The sequence below is a fragment of the Ovis aries genome, chromosome 9 (genome assembly GCF_016772045.2).
Source record: "Ovis aries strain OAR_USU_Benz2616 breed Rambouillet chromosome 9, ARS-UI_Ramb_v3.0, whole genome shotgun sequence".
NCBI classification, from domain to species: domain Eukaryota; kingdom Metazoa; phylum Chordata; class Mammalia; order Artiodactyla; family Bovidae; genus Ovis; species Ovis aries.
The window spans coordinates 28,416,894-28,431,998 of NC_056062.1; the positions used below are offsets into that span (position 1 = coordinate 28,416,894).

The window sequence follows — 15,105 nt, forward strand, 5'->3', positions numbered from 1 at the left end:
ATCTCTAGTCTTTTCCATTCTATTATTTTCCTCTATTTCTTTGCATTGATCACTTAGGAAGGCTTTCTTATCTCTCCTTGCTATTCTTAGGAACTCTGCATTCAAACAGGTATATCTTTCCTTTTCTCCTTTGCCTTTAGCTTCTCTTCTTTTCTCAGTTATTTGTGAGGCCTTCTCAGACAACCATTTTGCCTTGTTGTATTTCTTTTTCTTGGGAATGGTCTTGATCCCTGTCTCCTGTACAATGTCACGAACCTCCATCCATGGTTTTTCAGGCACTCTGTCTATCAGATCTAATCCCTTGAATCTATTTGTCACTTCCACTGTATAATCATAAGGGATTTGATTTAGGTCATACCATGAATGGTCTAGTGGTTTCCCCCACTTTCTTCAAGTCTGAATTTGGCAATAAGGAGTTCATGATCTGAGCCACAGTCAGCTCCTGGTCTTATTTTTGCTGACTGTATAGAGCTTCTCCATCTTTGGCTCCAAAGAATATAATCAACCTGATTTCGGTGTTGACATCTGGTTATGTCCACGTGTACAGTCTTCTCTTGTGTTGCTGGAAGAGGGTGTTCGCTATGACCAGAAGAATGGAGGTGAACAAACTCTCCTCAGCAAACTAGGGGTCCTGCTTCTATTGGGGTTTGGTCCCTGCAGGGCAGGTTGGCTGCCTCACTCTGCTGAAGCCGACAGCTCCTACCAGGTGGCCCTCTCTGTGTGGCTGCAGGCTCCAGCCCTCCTTGCCTTTCAGTCCCAGGAGTGGCCGTGGCATCCTGCCTTGGCCCCCGGAACCGCACAGTCCCACTGGTTTCCTTCAGCCCTGCCCGTGTCTCTTTCTTAAACTTCCTTCATTTTCAGTTGCACTGGGCCATCTGTTTCCTGCCAGTACCCTGCTGATACAAAACCCCAGATAAACAGCCTGAAAGAGAAATTTGACAAGGAAAAGTGTGGTCAGCACAGTGATACCGCTATCTCTTCCAAAAGGCCGTTGTACCAACCCTCCTTCAGCTTCTGCAGATGGTGGTTAACCCTGATAGTAAGTTCTGATAATAAGTGATTTTACTATACTTTCCAGGAGCAAGGATGGTCAGTAAAAACAGTTTCATTTTTTATTATTGTAAGGTTTTTTTTTAACCACTTTGAAGGAAATGAGTATACAGCAGAAATTACAATTTTTCAGTATGAGAATATATATATTTATTGAGTTTATCTTGTTCAGAATGTAATGTGCTACCTAAATCTGAGGATTTACGTATTTCATCAACTGCGGAAAATTCTCACCCAACGTCTCTTGAAATATCTGTTTTCCTGTCTCCTCTTTCTCTAACTTTTATTCTCCTTATGTCCTTGTCTCCTAACCTCTTTTTTCTATTTTCTACTTTTTAATTTCTATGTGCTTTCTTCTGATCTTTCTGATCAAAAATTCTCTTTTCAGTTCTAACCTGTCCTAACCTGTCCTCACAAAGTTCAAATACACATGGTAGTTTCAATGATTTTAGTTTTTATTACTAGGCAGTCAACGTAATTCTTCCACAGTGCTTTTCCAAGAGGAAAAGCATGTTCCGCTTCTGTTTCCTCCTTTATTTCAACCATGTTAGATATACTTATCTCTCAGACTCTTGGGTTATCTTTAACTCTTGTGGGTTACATCTTGATATTAGTTATGTCCGCTGACTCTTTTGTTAAAATTTTCTTTCTTTGTGTCTGGCTTTAATTGTGGCACGTGGGGTCTTTGCTGAGTCATGTGGGCTCTTTCCTTGTGGCACACACACTCTAGCTGTGCTGTGTGGGCTCAGTAGTTTCAGCACTTGGCCTTAGTTGCTCTGAGGCATTGGGAATCTTAGTTCCCCGACTCAGGGACGGAACCCATGTCCCCTGCATTGCAAGGTGGGAAGTCCCTGTCTGCTGACTCTCGATCTATTCCTTTATGTAATGTATACTTTTGAATTCTGAACTCATTCCAGGGCCTTTATGTGTGGGAATCCTATGAGGACTTGATTGAAACTGGGTCCCCTCCGAGCCATTTCGCTGTTGCTTCTGCTGGGTTACTCAGGATTATTTTAGGCCAGTAACAAGTTTTCACAATAATTCTTATGTTGGGCATTTTGGATCTATTCAAGGTAAAACAAATCCAAACTCCAAACGCAGCTGTGATGCAGGCCTCTCGTTGCGCATTCTCATTGTACACTTTTTGGCCCCCTACTCAGAGCCTGAACCAAGGCTATCACACTTGGCATCGGCTACCTGTCCTACTAGGCACAGTGCTTCCTGGTCCACCTGTCCTTGAAGCTGTGCCATTGTGGGGGGTGGTTGCAGGAGGGAGGGGGCTTTCTGACTCTGAAGAGGGCTCTCAGTTATGCATCCTTCATACATGGAGGATGTATTGGTCCAGGGCCTCTTTTTCTGATCCCCTTTTGCGGGTGAACATCTGGGCCCCTGGATTACTGAAACCAAGGGCTCCTCCCAGGGCAATGGAGGCATCAGCTCCACATATTCTCTGCTGGTTGTTATCTTCCTCTTTGCTTCCAGCCTCTGAGGACTTCCTTTCTTTCATACCAGCTCTGCCCTGTATTTGAAAGGGTTCTGGTTACATTGTACCTTGAGCGTCTTCACGGCCATAGCTGGAGGGCTTTCAGGTTATAGAATCTGCCTCTCTACAAAAACTGGAAGTCACCTTTTCAGACTGTTTATATCACAAAATGTTGGGTTTTGTGTAACGTGTAATATTTTCCATTTCTAGGTCAACTCAGATGCCTCTGATTGATTAAAAATAACTAGACGGTTTTTCAATTGCTTCGCATGGTATATTAAAGGTAGGGTGTTCTCAAATAATATGCTTCTCATCTTCTTTTATTGCTACTCTAACCAGAACTCATATATTACATACAAAATGTTCCTTTGTCTCATCAGAGTTGTGTGGAACAGAAAAAGCTAAGCTTCAGAAGAAGAAGCGATCAGGCTTGGGACACTCTTGTTCTAAAAATGCAATGGGGATATCAGCTCCCCTGGGAGCCCTGTTCTTAATATGATGGCTACTCGGAAGCCAGGTTGGTAGTCAGCACGCATTTGGGAAAATATAAATAAGGAGAAGGATGTCAGAGGCCCCTATATGCCAGTTGTTGTACTGTACCATTGTATTTTTCAAGATACTATATCATAAGATTTAAAGCATTTTCTGTATTTTTTATGTTTGTTTTTTATGTATGTATTATTTTTGTAAAAAGTATTATTAACCTATTGCAATATGGTACTGTGGAGCCGATTGTGTTACTTGGGTACCCAGGCTAACTTTGCTGGACTTACGTACAAGTTTGACTTAAGAATGTACAGACTTATGGACACAACTGGGTAGGGGGAAGGAAGGAGAGGGTGGGATGTATGCAGAGAGTAACTCCAGATATTATTGTATGTAAAATAGATAACCAGTGGGAATTTGCTGTATGACTCAGGGAACTCAAACAGGGCTTGGTAAGAACTTAGAGGGGTGGGAGGGATGCTCAAGTGGAAGGGGATATGGGTAAACCTATGGCTGATTCATGTTGATGTTTGATAGAAACCAACACAATACTCTAAAGAAATTATTCTTCAGTTAAACATAAATTTTAAAAAATACGTTAAAAAAAGAAAAGAAAAGAAAAGAATGTGCTCCTAGAACAGAGCTTGTTCATATGTAGGGGAATTACTGTATTTGATTCCATGACCAGAAGCTGCACACTGGTCTCCAGGCGAGTTTCTAAAAACAGGGAAATTTTAAAATATTTTGATTTGGGCAAACTTCTCATCAAGCTCCAAGCTTTCAGCTCTACCAGAAGGACTGGAATATGTGGAAATTCAGGGCCCACCTTCCCCATTTGGCCTTGGACTGGGGAGCAGCTGGACTTAGAAGGAGAACTTGCTCTTCAGAGCTTGGCAGTCTCCCTGACCAGGTGAACTTCCACCTGGCCTGCTTCACTCAGGTGTGCTGCCTGACCCCTGTGGGCATGGGCTTGTGACCCTACTGTTCCAGTATTATTTGGCCTGGCAGCCAATCAGTCCATGAAGTGAGACCTTCTTTCATGAGTTTCCTGCCCCTGTGATACGTTCTGCACACTGAGGTTACATTTGAGTGTCTCCCAGGCCACCATCCACCAACACATCCCAAACATCTCAAGGTGAGTCATTGCCACAGATATGACTTGTTGACTCTTGCTAGTTTCATTTTCAAAAGGGGTTCTGACTCTACATTTGAGACAGTTTGATATACCGCGTGCGTGCAAAGTTCCTTCAGTTGTGTCTGACTCTTTGTGACGCTATGGACTGTGGCCTGTCAATCTCCTCTGTCTATGGGATTCTCCAGGCAAGAATACTGGAGTGGGTTGCTATGCCCTCTTCTAGGGGATCTTCCTGAATCCACATCTCCGACTCCTGCATTGTAGGTGATTCTTTACGACTGAGCCACCAGGGAAGCCGTTAATGTACTGACAACTCCTCAGCTTTTCAAGGGATTTGGTGGCTCTGGCCTCATAAAGAGTTCTGCTTAGAGGTCGTGAGAGTGAGCTTAAACCAGTTTTATTTCATAGAAGAGCTGTGCTAATGATTAATATGTTTTAATAACTTGAAAATTCCCTGGCGCTCTAGTGCTTACGCCCTCATGCTTCCACTGTAGGGGGCCTGGGGTTCGATTCTTAGTCAGGGAACTAAGATTCTGCATGCTTCATGGCCAAAATCTTTAAAAAATATTAATAACTAGCCTTTATTGACTACTTACTATGTGCCAAGTATTAGACAAAGTAATGCCATTTAGGCCTCATTTAGCCTTAACGCCTTGTATTTCCATGATCTGTTTTACAGATGAGGAAATTGAGGCACAGAAAAGGACGAAGATGAGCCAGAATTCAAAGCCAGGCAGTCTGTTTCTGAGCCTATCCATTCAACCACCTCGCACAGCACCCTCTAATGCAAAGACCCCTCACAACGGTCAGGGGTTTTACTAACATTGCCTGAAGTCTCACAGCAAACTGGGGGCCTCACATACAATCTAGTCGCACACTAGAATCAGCTGAGAAGGCTGTAAACCACACCTAGGCCTGGAGCAAATACCATAATGGGTTATCATTTGGGGAGTCAATGAAGAGAGATGGAGAAGAGCTGCACTCCCCTTGTACTGTTTCTGTACCTCTGAAGTTTCATCAAAAAATTTTTTTTAAAGTGAAAGTGACTAAAGAACCTAGTAGGACAATATTAACTGACCTGGAGGGATTTCTCCAGGAATTGTTGATAGCAAGAGGTGCTAATAAAAGTGTTACTTACAAGGTCCAGAAATGTGCGTGTGTGTGTGTGTGTGTGTGTGTGTGTGTGTGTGTGTGTGTGATGTTATCTCATTTATGTAAGGCAAATAGTGACAAGATACACACATACACACATGCCTATACATCCTTTTAAGAAGATGGAATGAAATCTGTATGATACATTAAAAAAATTCTGGATCCCAGTCCCCAGAGACTCTAGTTATTTAGAGGTAGGACCTGGGCATGGGTATCTTCTGTTCAATTTCCTTAGATCAGGGGTCTTAAATTTGCTGTACATTAGACTTGTCTGGGAGACTTTAAAGTCCTGAGGTCCAGGCCATAGACCAGTTAAGTCAGGCTCCTGTGGGAGTGGAGCCCAGGCATGGGTGTTTTAAAATTCCCCCATGGCATGTCAATTGCCAAGTTTGAGAACAACGCCAGGCCCTTGTGCAGCTCATGCACCTAAGGCTAGGACTCACATCTGGGAGGGAAGGGAACTGTGGTGTGAGGCATTACAGGGTAATAGGCCCATGGGTTAGGAACTCCCAAGAGGCTGGCTGCAGAGATCATACAGTGTCCCCGAGGTCACAGAGCCAGGAGATGGTGGTGCACACCCTAGTCCAAGGAGGGTGATGGGCACTGCTTGGGGAAGACTTCCTTGCCTTCCCAACTCTCCTTCCCAAGATCAGGGGAGTTGAAATTCCTCCAGTAGATTCATTACTTTGTGTTCCTCCTCCTAAGAGTTATTAAAAAACAAGCAAATACTCCTGGGACAAATTGCATGTTAATAAAATCTTGATGCCTGCTCAGTGAGTGTTGGGTGTTTTGAAGACAGAAAAACTTAGAGGGATGCTCAAACATGGGGGAAAGCATGTCATGTAGGGGGTGTCAGTCTGACTTTGTTATTTTCCTGCTCATAATCCCTCCGTTTCTCAGACTCACCTTATTAAAAATGCCAAGTGTTATTGTCTCACCTCTAGGCTTTTCCTGCCTTGTGGAAACTCCCAGACTCCCTCTCAAGGTGATTTGGGATGGTTCACTTTGTTGTGAAAGACAAGGGCCTGCCTCTCAGATCCGTGGCCAGCGTAGAGCCAAAGAATAAGGAGGCAAAAGAGGTGAGCTTTGGGAAACACCGCTCAAGTTGGGGCTTTGGGGGCATCTAAATGCAGGCATGTGGCAGGAAAGCCGGCTGCAGGGTCCTTGGGCTTAGGCGTGGGGCTCTAGCCCAGGAGGGTTGGAGACTGGATAGAAGGAACACCTCAGGTATTGGAGTCAGCCATCCACAGCTGGAGTCCTGCCTGCCACTTTCCAACAGTAAAATAAAGGCTCGATTGACCACCTTCTTCTCAAGTCTGTGGTGATGATTAGATATAATACAGGTAAAACACCTAGACTGTGTACAGTAGGCCCTCAGCCATGTCAGTGGGACAGCATGCCAACATTATAGGCTTGCGACATGTACTCTGGGATCAGGCTGAGAATGACCCTTGACCTGGTCCCTACTTCTTTCTCAAATTTTATTTCATTGTGGTAGGAACGCTTCACATTTGATCTACCCGCCTGACAGATTTTAAAGTGTACAATATGGCATGGTTAATTATAAGCAGTGTTGTGCAACAGACCTCTGGAAGTTGTTTGTCCTGCATAGCTGAGATTTCATGATCATTGATTAGAAACTCCCCATGCCCCCACCCCCAGCTCCTGGTGACCAGCATTCTTTTCTCTCCAATTAGATGAGCTTGACAAGTTTACACACTTCATATGAGTGGAATTGCGAAGTATTTGTCCTCTGACTTAGCTGTGTCTTGTCACTTAGCATAATGTCCTTGGTCTAATCCATGTTGTCCCATAATGCAGGATTTCCTTCTTTTAAAAGGTTTATTTATGTCTCTTTCCCTGTCTTGCATACAGGGTCGTCATTGCCATCTTCCTAAATTCCATATATATGTGTTAGTATACTGTATTGGTGTTTTTCTTTCTGGCTTACTTCACTCTGTATAATCGGCTCCAGTTTCATCCATCTCATCAGAACTGATTCAAATGAATTCTTTTTAACTGCTGAGTAATACTCCATGTAAGAATTAAAGATTTTAAAATTAAAAAAATAAAAATAAAAGAAAAAGGAAAAAAAAAAATAAAAGGTTTATTTATTTTTATCTTTTGGCCTCGAGGTATATGGGATCTTATTTCCCTGACCAGGGATTGAATCTGCACCCCCGGCATTGGCAGCATAGAGTCAGGGAAATCCTGGGATTTCCTTCCTTTTTAAGGTTAATGTCTCATTGTGTGTACAGACTACATTTTCTTTATCAGTTTAACTGTCATGGACATTTAGGTTGTTCCCACATCTTGGCTATTGTGAACAGTGCTGCAGTGAATCTATTTCTGTTGATGAGATTTATTGAGTGCTTATTTACTATAGGCCAGGAACTAGTCTAAATGCTTTATGTATAACAGTGCAGGTAAAACTCAGAACAGCCCTATGCGGTTGATGCTCCCTTTATCCCCATTTGCAGGTGAAGAAACTGAGGCCCATTTAGTATGGCCAAAGCGCATACCATGAATTGGTTTTCACCCGGAGCTTGAACCCAGGCAATCTGGCCCTACAAGCAGTGATTCTGATATACTGATAGTATTGAAATCATAATAATGATAATGATCAAAAGCAAACTATGTGTCAAGGTTATTGCCAAGGTGAAGATGAGAGTTATGCATCCAAGTGACCTTGGGGACAGGATCCAGGGGGTTGCCCAAGAGATGAGCTAATTCTAGCAGTAACACTCATGACTTGGGGAACAGGGGTGGAGAGAGAGACGATGACTAAGAATGGGGCAGGGTGGCCCAGAGGAAAATTATCTTCTACAGCTCCATGCATCGCTTTGGTTCACGCAGTTTGCAAAGCCAGATCTTTTCCTAGTTCTGAGTCTGCTAGGAGCCTGTACAGCATTTTGCAGTTTCTTTTGTTACCCTCTCCCACCTTTCCTCCTGCTTTGTGCTTCAAACAAGGGAACAGCTTTGTGCTTCAAGGGTCAAGGAACAGCCCAGACCTGGGGGCTTGTTTTCAGGTCTTTGCAAATCTACTCATTTGACTCCCCTCCTCCTTGTCTATTTGGTGTTGATCTAAATGACAGATCTGGTTGCGTGGTTAGGCGGTGGAGTTGGGAAAACAAACCACCAGCTCCCAAATCAACCTGAGTTCTTTGGTACCATTTCCAGGTTAAAACTCCCAGCGGGGCTCTCTGCAGTACCACCACCACCCGGATGTTCTCAGACCGCTTGAAAAACCACCGCCCAAGTCAGGGGCAGTCAGCAATCTCCATAAACTGACGAGCAGGACAGAGAAGCGCAATGCCATTTATTTTGCAATAGCAAAATCAATCCACTTTCCCATAATCCTGCAACTTACTGAACTCGGCATCTCGCTGCAGGATACGCCCCCGAACTCTTCCTAATTACGTATTTGGCTGCTTGCAATAGTGACTTGGCTCTGCAGTCCTGATAGCAGAGAACGGGCCTCTTAGAAGCCTGCAGCAGCAACAGCAGTAGCGGCAGTTTTCCCGCCCTACCGAGCGCTCCCTAGTTGCAAGGTACTGCGCTAATCGTGCCACCGTGCAAGTCCCCGAGGCCGACGGCTGCACCCTCCGTGCCAGGCGCTCGCAGCCATTGTGGTGTGGGCGCTAGACCAGCCGCGTGCTGACACTCCCTCTCGGCTCTGCGACCCGCGGCCCAGGGGAGGCGGGGGGCGGGTGCTGGGCGGAGGAGGCTCCCGCGGGGATTGGATCTTCCCCGCACCGCCCGCGCGCCTGCCGGCTCTATTCTGCGGCCGGCGCCCCACGCGCCTCCCGGGCACGCGCTCCCAGCCCCGCCCGCGTGCGGCGGCCGCGCGGCCCCGTATGCGCGCCCTCCCCGCGCCTCCCCGCGGACGCAAGGCCGCGAGCGCGCGTGCGCCCCTGCGAACGTCCGCAAGAGCCGAGCTGTAGCGAGCGCTGGGGCTGGGCGCGCAGGACAGAAAAGGAGGCGGCGGCCGCGGCTGCTAGCAACAGATCAGGGCTCCGCGAGCAGACCCGATCTGCTCTTGGGCGATTTTTTTTTGTTTCATTTCAGAAACATCAGTTAAATTAGAAAATCTTGCATTTTGAAATGGCGCTGGCCCCTGGTCAGCGGGCGATTTTCTCTGCTTCAAGATGGGCTTTGCCGTTTCTGTCGTGGGCACCAGTGGTGGCCTGATTGTCAGTCTTCTCCGGGCATTTTTAAGGCCAGGAGCGGAGCGCTGCCTGTAGGCGCCCTACGGAGCGGGTTGGCTTTAAAAATATTTTAGTATTATTTTGGGGAGAGAACAGTCGATCTCGGGCATTTCGTCCTCTTTGCAGAAGAGGCTGCGAGTCGGAGGTGGGTCACTCGGACGGTGAAATTCCTCCCGGGGTGAGAGATCCCCGGCCCCGCGCACAGTCCAGGCGGCTCCAAGTGTGTGTCCTGCCCCTGCCCGCGCCGGGAAAATGGAGGCTGTGATTGAGAAGGAATGCAGCGCGCTCGGAGGCCTCTTCCAGACCATCATTAGCGACATGAAGGTAGGACGCCGGGTGAGCGGCTGCGGCCGCCGCTGCGCTCTGACCTCGCCGCGAGTCTTCGCCTCCGCCCCGGGCCAGCCGCCCGGCCCTTGCCTGCGCCGTGGCCGCCGGCCACCTGCGAGAGCGCTCTGGCCCGGGTGTCACCTGCTCACCCGGGGCGCCGCTCTGGGTTCTGCTGGGTCACCGAGCGGACGGCTTCTCTCGGTGGGGACGAGGGGTGGGGAGCTTTATCTGATGGTCCCTGCCCGCTCCCGCTCATTGTCCCAGGGGACCGCATCATCTCATTTCCCTGGGGGCCCGGGGCCCTGGCTCCAAGTTTTCCATTGTCTGTCGCTGGTCTGAGTGTCTGCGACCCGCAGGGGGTGGATGCTTGGGCGGACACCTGATTCCCCAGGGTACGGGAGGGGGCGCCTGGCGCGGTGGTGGGGAGAGGGGAGGGGCTCTGCCCAGCTGTGAGAAGGAGCCCCCCAGCCCGAGAGACTGGGAAGGAGACCTCCCTCTCGCTCGTGGTCTTTCAGGTCCACCTGGGGGCGATCTGAGCAAATTAGGTATTAATTAGGCTCTTCCAAAGCTGGTTAGGGTTTTCGTGCCTCCCCTCGGCCCTCCCCTGGGGTGTGGAGCAGAAGTTCCCAGAGCAGTCTTGCGGGGGACCCCACGTCCCCAGACTGAGGCTCCCAGCCCGAAGGCGGGACTGGGGCATCTTAAACAACTGTATCCCCGACCCGCCTAACACGCACAGACACCAGGTTTTCTCTTGGAAGGATTGTGAAGACTGTGTGTGTGTGTCTGTGCGTGTGTGTGTGTGTGTGTGTGTGTGTGTGCGCGTGTGCGCGCGTGCCCGCCCGCGCGCGCGTGAGTGTGTGTGATGGGGGCGGGGAACAACACCCAGGCTTTTTCCTGCGAAGGGTGGGACTGGGGATAACCTGATCCTTGAATGTGGATTTTCTGTGCATAGAGATAGACCAGGGCCCTGTGTTACTTACTAATCTAAAGGAAATATAACCAGCCGCGCGAGCTGGCTGGAGGTGGGAATTGGGGGCGGTGGGGGGAATTTTTTTTTTCATGTGTATTTAGGGAGCTTCTCTTTGGCTCTAGCCCAGCCCCAGTTTGCCTCAACAGATCCGGGGAGGTGGTGTTTAATTAAAAGCTCTGCTTCCAAAACGAGTGGGCAGGTTTGGAAAGCTGTGCAGCGAGTGGGTGTGGACAGCCCCTCTTCAGCCGCTGCCTGCACGTCTGGAGGTGCTTTTGTCTGTTGAAATGTAAGGTTTGGAGAGGGTTTCCGCCTGGGAGATGGACTTTGGGAAGGAATGCTCAGCTGTCACGGCCTGTTTTCTCCTCTTAGCACCAACTGCCACCTCGCCCAGGGTGAACTTTGCCAAGGTGCCTGCGTCCTGGTCTGGTCCATTTTGAAATCCTCCTGCAGAGCCTGTGCCTTTTGTCAGAAATTGACATTCGTGGAGCATTCTGTTCAGCGACCTCGCTTGCCCAGGAATGCCTCTAATCCAGCCCGTTGGAATTAGATGGATTATGTCCTGTTCAAAGACAGCGCTTTCATTCCTTTGCCCCCAACCCCCATTGAATAATTGAGACAAAGCTTGGTTCCCTCTGTGGACTCTGGGATATTTCTTGTTAAGTGAAGTCTACAGGCCTTGTAATCAAACAAGATTTGGTTGGAGGCACACGTGGATTATGATCACCAGGGGAAGAATTTGAGACGGGTTGGGAGAACTGCTTGTGTGTTTTGGAGGAGAGAAATGGATGTTTCTAGTCCCTCTGTATAACGCGGACCCAGTGACCTACTGGGTCCCCACTGCAGTCTCAGTGTGTTCACACCTGATTTTTTTCTCCTCTTTGTTCATTAATCCAGAATCCAGGCTCAGTTCTTATGGGTTGGAATCCCAAGCCCTTCGAAAGTAACCCACTTCAGGGCGGGCGCCTGATGTGTCCTGGCTGCCCTGCAGTGCCTTCTGGCTGGGGATGGGTGCTAACGTGGCGTGCTTCTCCTTCCACAAGATTCCAGTTAAAAATAAAGACTTATTTAATACCCTTTGAGTGCTGGATCTATAGTTTGTGGTTCCTGAGCTCTTTCTCTGAATTGAGTCGGGTTTGTTCAACATCCTGTTGGGAAGACATTTATTTTAAAGGTTTATTTTGTTTTGTCAGTCAAAGGTTTTCAAAGTGAAGTGGAGTGGAAGACGAAAACATGCCTTGAGATCTGCAGAATTTCAGACTTTTGGGGAGTAGAGAGATGAGGGGAAAGGGGGGGGTGTCTAATTTCCGTGATTGTTTATGCCTAAGACAGTTGCAGAGTGTTTTTCATGGAGTTTTCTTTGGAAAAGACTTCTTCGTGGATTAGAAGGCAGTGACATTTTAAAGGGGAATTTTAAAATTTGGGCATGTAGTGTTGTGTGGTATGCTTACGCATGAAGTTGTCAGCAATAAAAGTCACTTTTTAATATCTGAAGTGGGCTGTCTTTCTAAGGACCTGCTTTTTTCTTGAACTCCCACAATACGTTTACGACGCTTGTGGTCCCCTTTCTGTTTGCTGTGAAGGACACATATACGTTTTGGAAGCTCATTTGAAATGCCATCTTGAGAACATTTTTAGGTTATTTTCTCAGAAGTGATGTTAAAGTGGGGTGAGGAAAGGGTAAGGAAAAAAATTTTTGTTTTAAAGTAGCATTTGATTCTCCAAAATGTACAGCAACACAGGAAGGGAGTCAATTTCCTCTTTGGAGGAAAAAAAAAAAAGAAAACAACAAAAAATGGAGTAATTTCAAGGCTTAGCCCCATCCATCTTCCCAAACCAAAGAACCTCAAGACATGGAAAAGCTGGGGAGGATTCTTTCTGCTTTCTTCTAACGATCCTTCATCTGGCTAAGTCCTGGGCTGTCAGGGTGTGCGTTGTGTCCTTTTCAGGGGGACGGGAGCAGTGAAGAAACCCTTCGTTTTCTTCCACTGGGATCCCACAGCAGCTGTTAAATAACTTATTGATTCCTTGATGAGAGGAAACCTTGTGTTTTTTCCCTTTCTTCCACCCTACTGTGGTGGTCACTAATGAATGGTGGTGTGCAAAATCGCTTACTGGCTGCCTTTCCACATAAATCAAGTCATCTGATGTGAGCTGGTCCCAGAGGGAAGGAGAGACAGGATTCATGTGGCTGGAGGCACGGGCCCATCGGCAGTTCGTCTAGGGGAACTGTAGCTTGGAAGCAACTGTGGAAGGCCAGATGACTGACTTCTGGTGTTTCAACCCTGTTGACTAAATTAGTTGATCCTGAAATCTTTTTGGAATTTCTCTCCAAGTCCCAAGAAACACAGCTAATGCTTCAAACAGCAGATCTGTGCCATTACTTTCCTTAAAATTGAGCTGTGACACGTAACATTAGTTTCAGGTGTACAACGTACTGACCTAAGATTTGTATTTGAAAATCTTTTTAGTTAAGTAATTGAACCGGCATGTAGAATTCGGTGATGTTTGGAAAGCTTCTAAGACCAGGAGACCCTGGCCAAACTTGAGGTCAGTTCACTCTGTTGATGTCTGTCTTTTTTTTTTTTTAATAATTAACTTAGTTAAAAAAACAAGAAGTTGGATGCTAAAATCACATATTTTCCTCTGCTTTGTTGCTCAAGAGTCAGCATGTTAGGAGCTGTGTGGGGCCCGAATGCAGCGAGAACTTTGTACTGGATTGGAGAGTATGTTTGGGGTTATATAATGTGACTGGGGGTGAAAGAATACCCAACCCCACCTTGAGTTCCCCACCCACATCTCACTTTAGACAGGGGTATCCTGTTACCAGCACCTGTGCCGAGCAGAATAGGGGCCTTGTTCAATTTTCTTCCACTGCCCCCCACTTCTGTTTGCCACCAGTATCCTCCTCTCCTAAATTCTACCTAAAATTAGACCGGCTAAAGGGACTTCTTGAATTCCATGGAAATCTTTTGTGGTTCGAAGACACATCATGCTATTTTCCCTTACTTATCACAAGATCAAGAATGTGAGCCGTGAATCCAGGGCTGGATAATGATTTCAGGGTTTTCTCCGCCACCCCCCACCTCTTACTGTTTTGTTTTGGGGTTGCTGTCAGACAAGAGGCTCACTTCCTCAGGGTTTGTTGAAGGCCTGCTGTGTGGAAGGCCTTTTGCTGGGCGGTGGAGGGGCCAAGGCTGCCCTTCGAGAGCTGCTTGTCCAGTTCAATTCAGTATGGTGGCCGTAAAGGAGGGGCTGGTAGTTCAGCCTGGGAAAGGACATTGGTCAGCCCCTGTCGGACTTCCGTTTGACTCTTTCAAAAGAAGGGAAAAAAAAAGTTTTCTCTAGAAAGATACTGAAAGTCCACCCGAGGCCTCCGCCAGTGGCCTGGTCTCTGAGGGAGGTGGGCTGCTCCGTAAATGGTGATATGCAAAGACAGACAAGCCAAGCCCTTGTAAAGTACAGATGGGCCCCACGTTGCTTTTTCTCTTAGCAAATGGCTGTGTTTGCCCAGGCTTTTACAGCTTCCTCAGTATAGGCCTCTGGGAGAAGGAAGAGAAGTAAAGATGTCATAAAACCGGCAGCAGGGAACTGCCGGGAATGGTGCCTGTTCAGAGATACAGGGTTTGCTCTCTGTAGATCAATCTCCAAGGGTTTTTAGGTGTAATTTTTCTTGTTCCAGTTTGGGAAGAAGTCTTTTTTTTTGGTCTTGGTTTGAGCATCTCTGTGGGGGAGAATCCCTTATTCATCATATTTAACCAGATTGTTTAGAACTTGTTTGATTCTATGAACCTTTGTATTCTGAGATCCTAGTTGGTAATGAGTTGAAAGAAGGTCATTCTTAGTCACAGTTTGCATGGAAGGTAGGCTGACTTTGAATTTTGCCCAGTTCAGCGATCACTTAGTTCTTTCTTTTTTCCAATTTTTATTTATATTTTTTAAGAGAGTAATTTTATTTATTTTATGGCCATGCCATGTGGTATGTGGGATATTCCTGACCAGGGATTGAACCCATGATCCTTAAGTGGAAGTGTGGAGACTTAACCACTGAACTGCCAGGAAAGTCCCATCATTTAGTTCTTAATGAGAGTAACGTGTACTCACAGTCCTACAGTATCGATCAAGCATTGGTGTCGTCACAAGTGTTGAGCTTGATGCTGTATTTTCAGCAAGTAAAGATACAGGGTCCCTAGTTCAGTTTGTATTTCAGAGAGACAGTGAACAATTTTTTGCTACAAGTATGTCCCATGCATACTCTGCTGCTGACCTTTTAGCCTTCAAACTCTTTTTTGCCTCT

At 46.8% G+C, this 15,105-nt stretch overlaps 1 protein-coding gene and 1 long non-coding RNA gene across 9 annotated transcripts in view; both read left to right on the forward strand.

Moving 5' to 3' along the window:
- The first annotated feature begins 927 nt into the window (after positions 1-927).
- On the forward strand, positions 928-7,940 carry LOC121820383 (uncharacterized). The gene is made up of 3 exons (XR_006060900.2): positions 928-1,039; positions 2,744-2,816; positions 2,914-7,940. It is a non-coding gene; the product is annotated as an uncharacterized LOC121820383 (long non-coding RNA).
- Positions 7,941-9,272: 1,332 nt separating this feature from the next.
- The window catches only part of MTSS1 (MTSS I-BAR domain containing 1), a 162,134-nt gene continuing 156,301 nt past the window's right edge, over positions 9,273-15,105 (forward strand). For all 8 annotated transcript variants that reach the window (XM_042254143.1, XM_027972910.2, XM_004011648.5 and 5 more), the window contains exon 1: positions 9,273-9,838. In XM_042254143.1, coding sequence (XP_042110077.1) covers positions 9,767-9,838 — 72 coding nt within the window. In that variant the 5' untranslated portion in view covers positions 9,273-9,766. The remainder of the gene's footprint in view (positions 9,839-15,105) is intronic.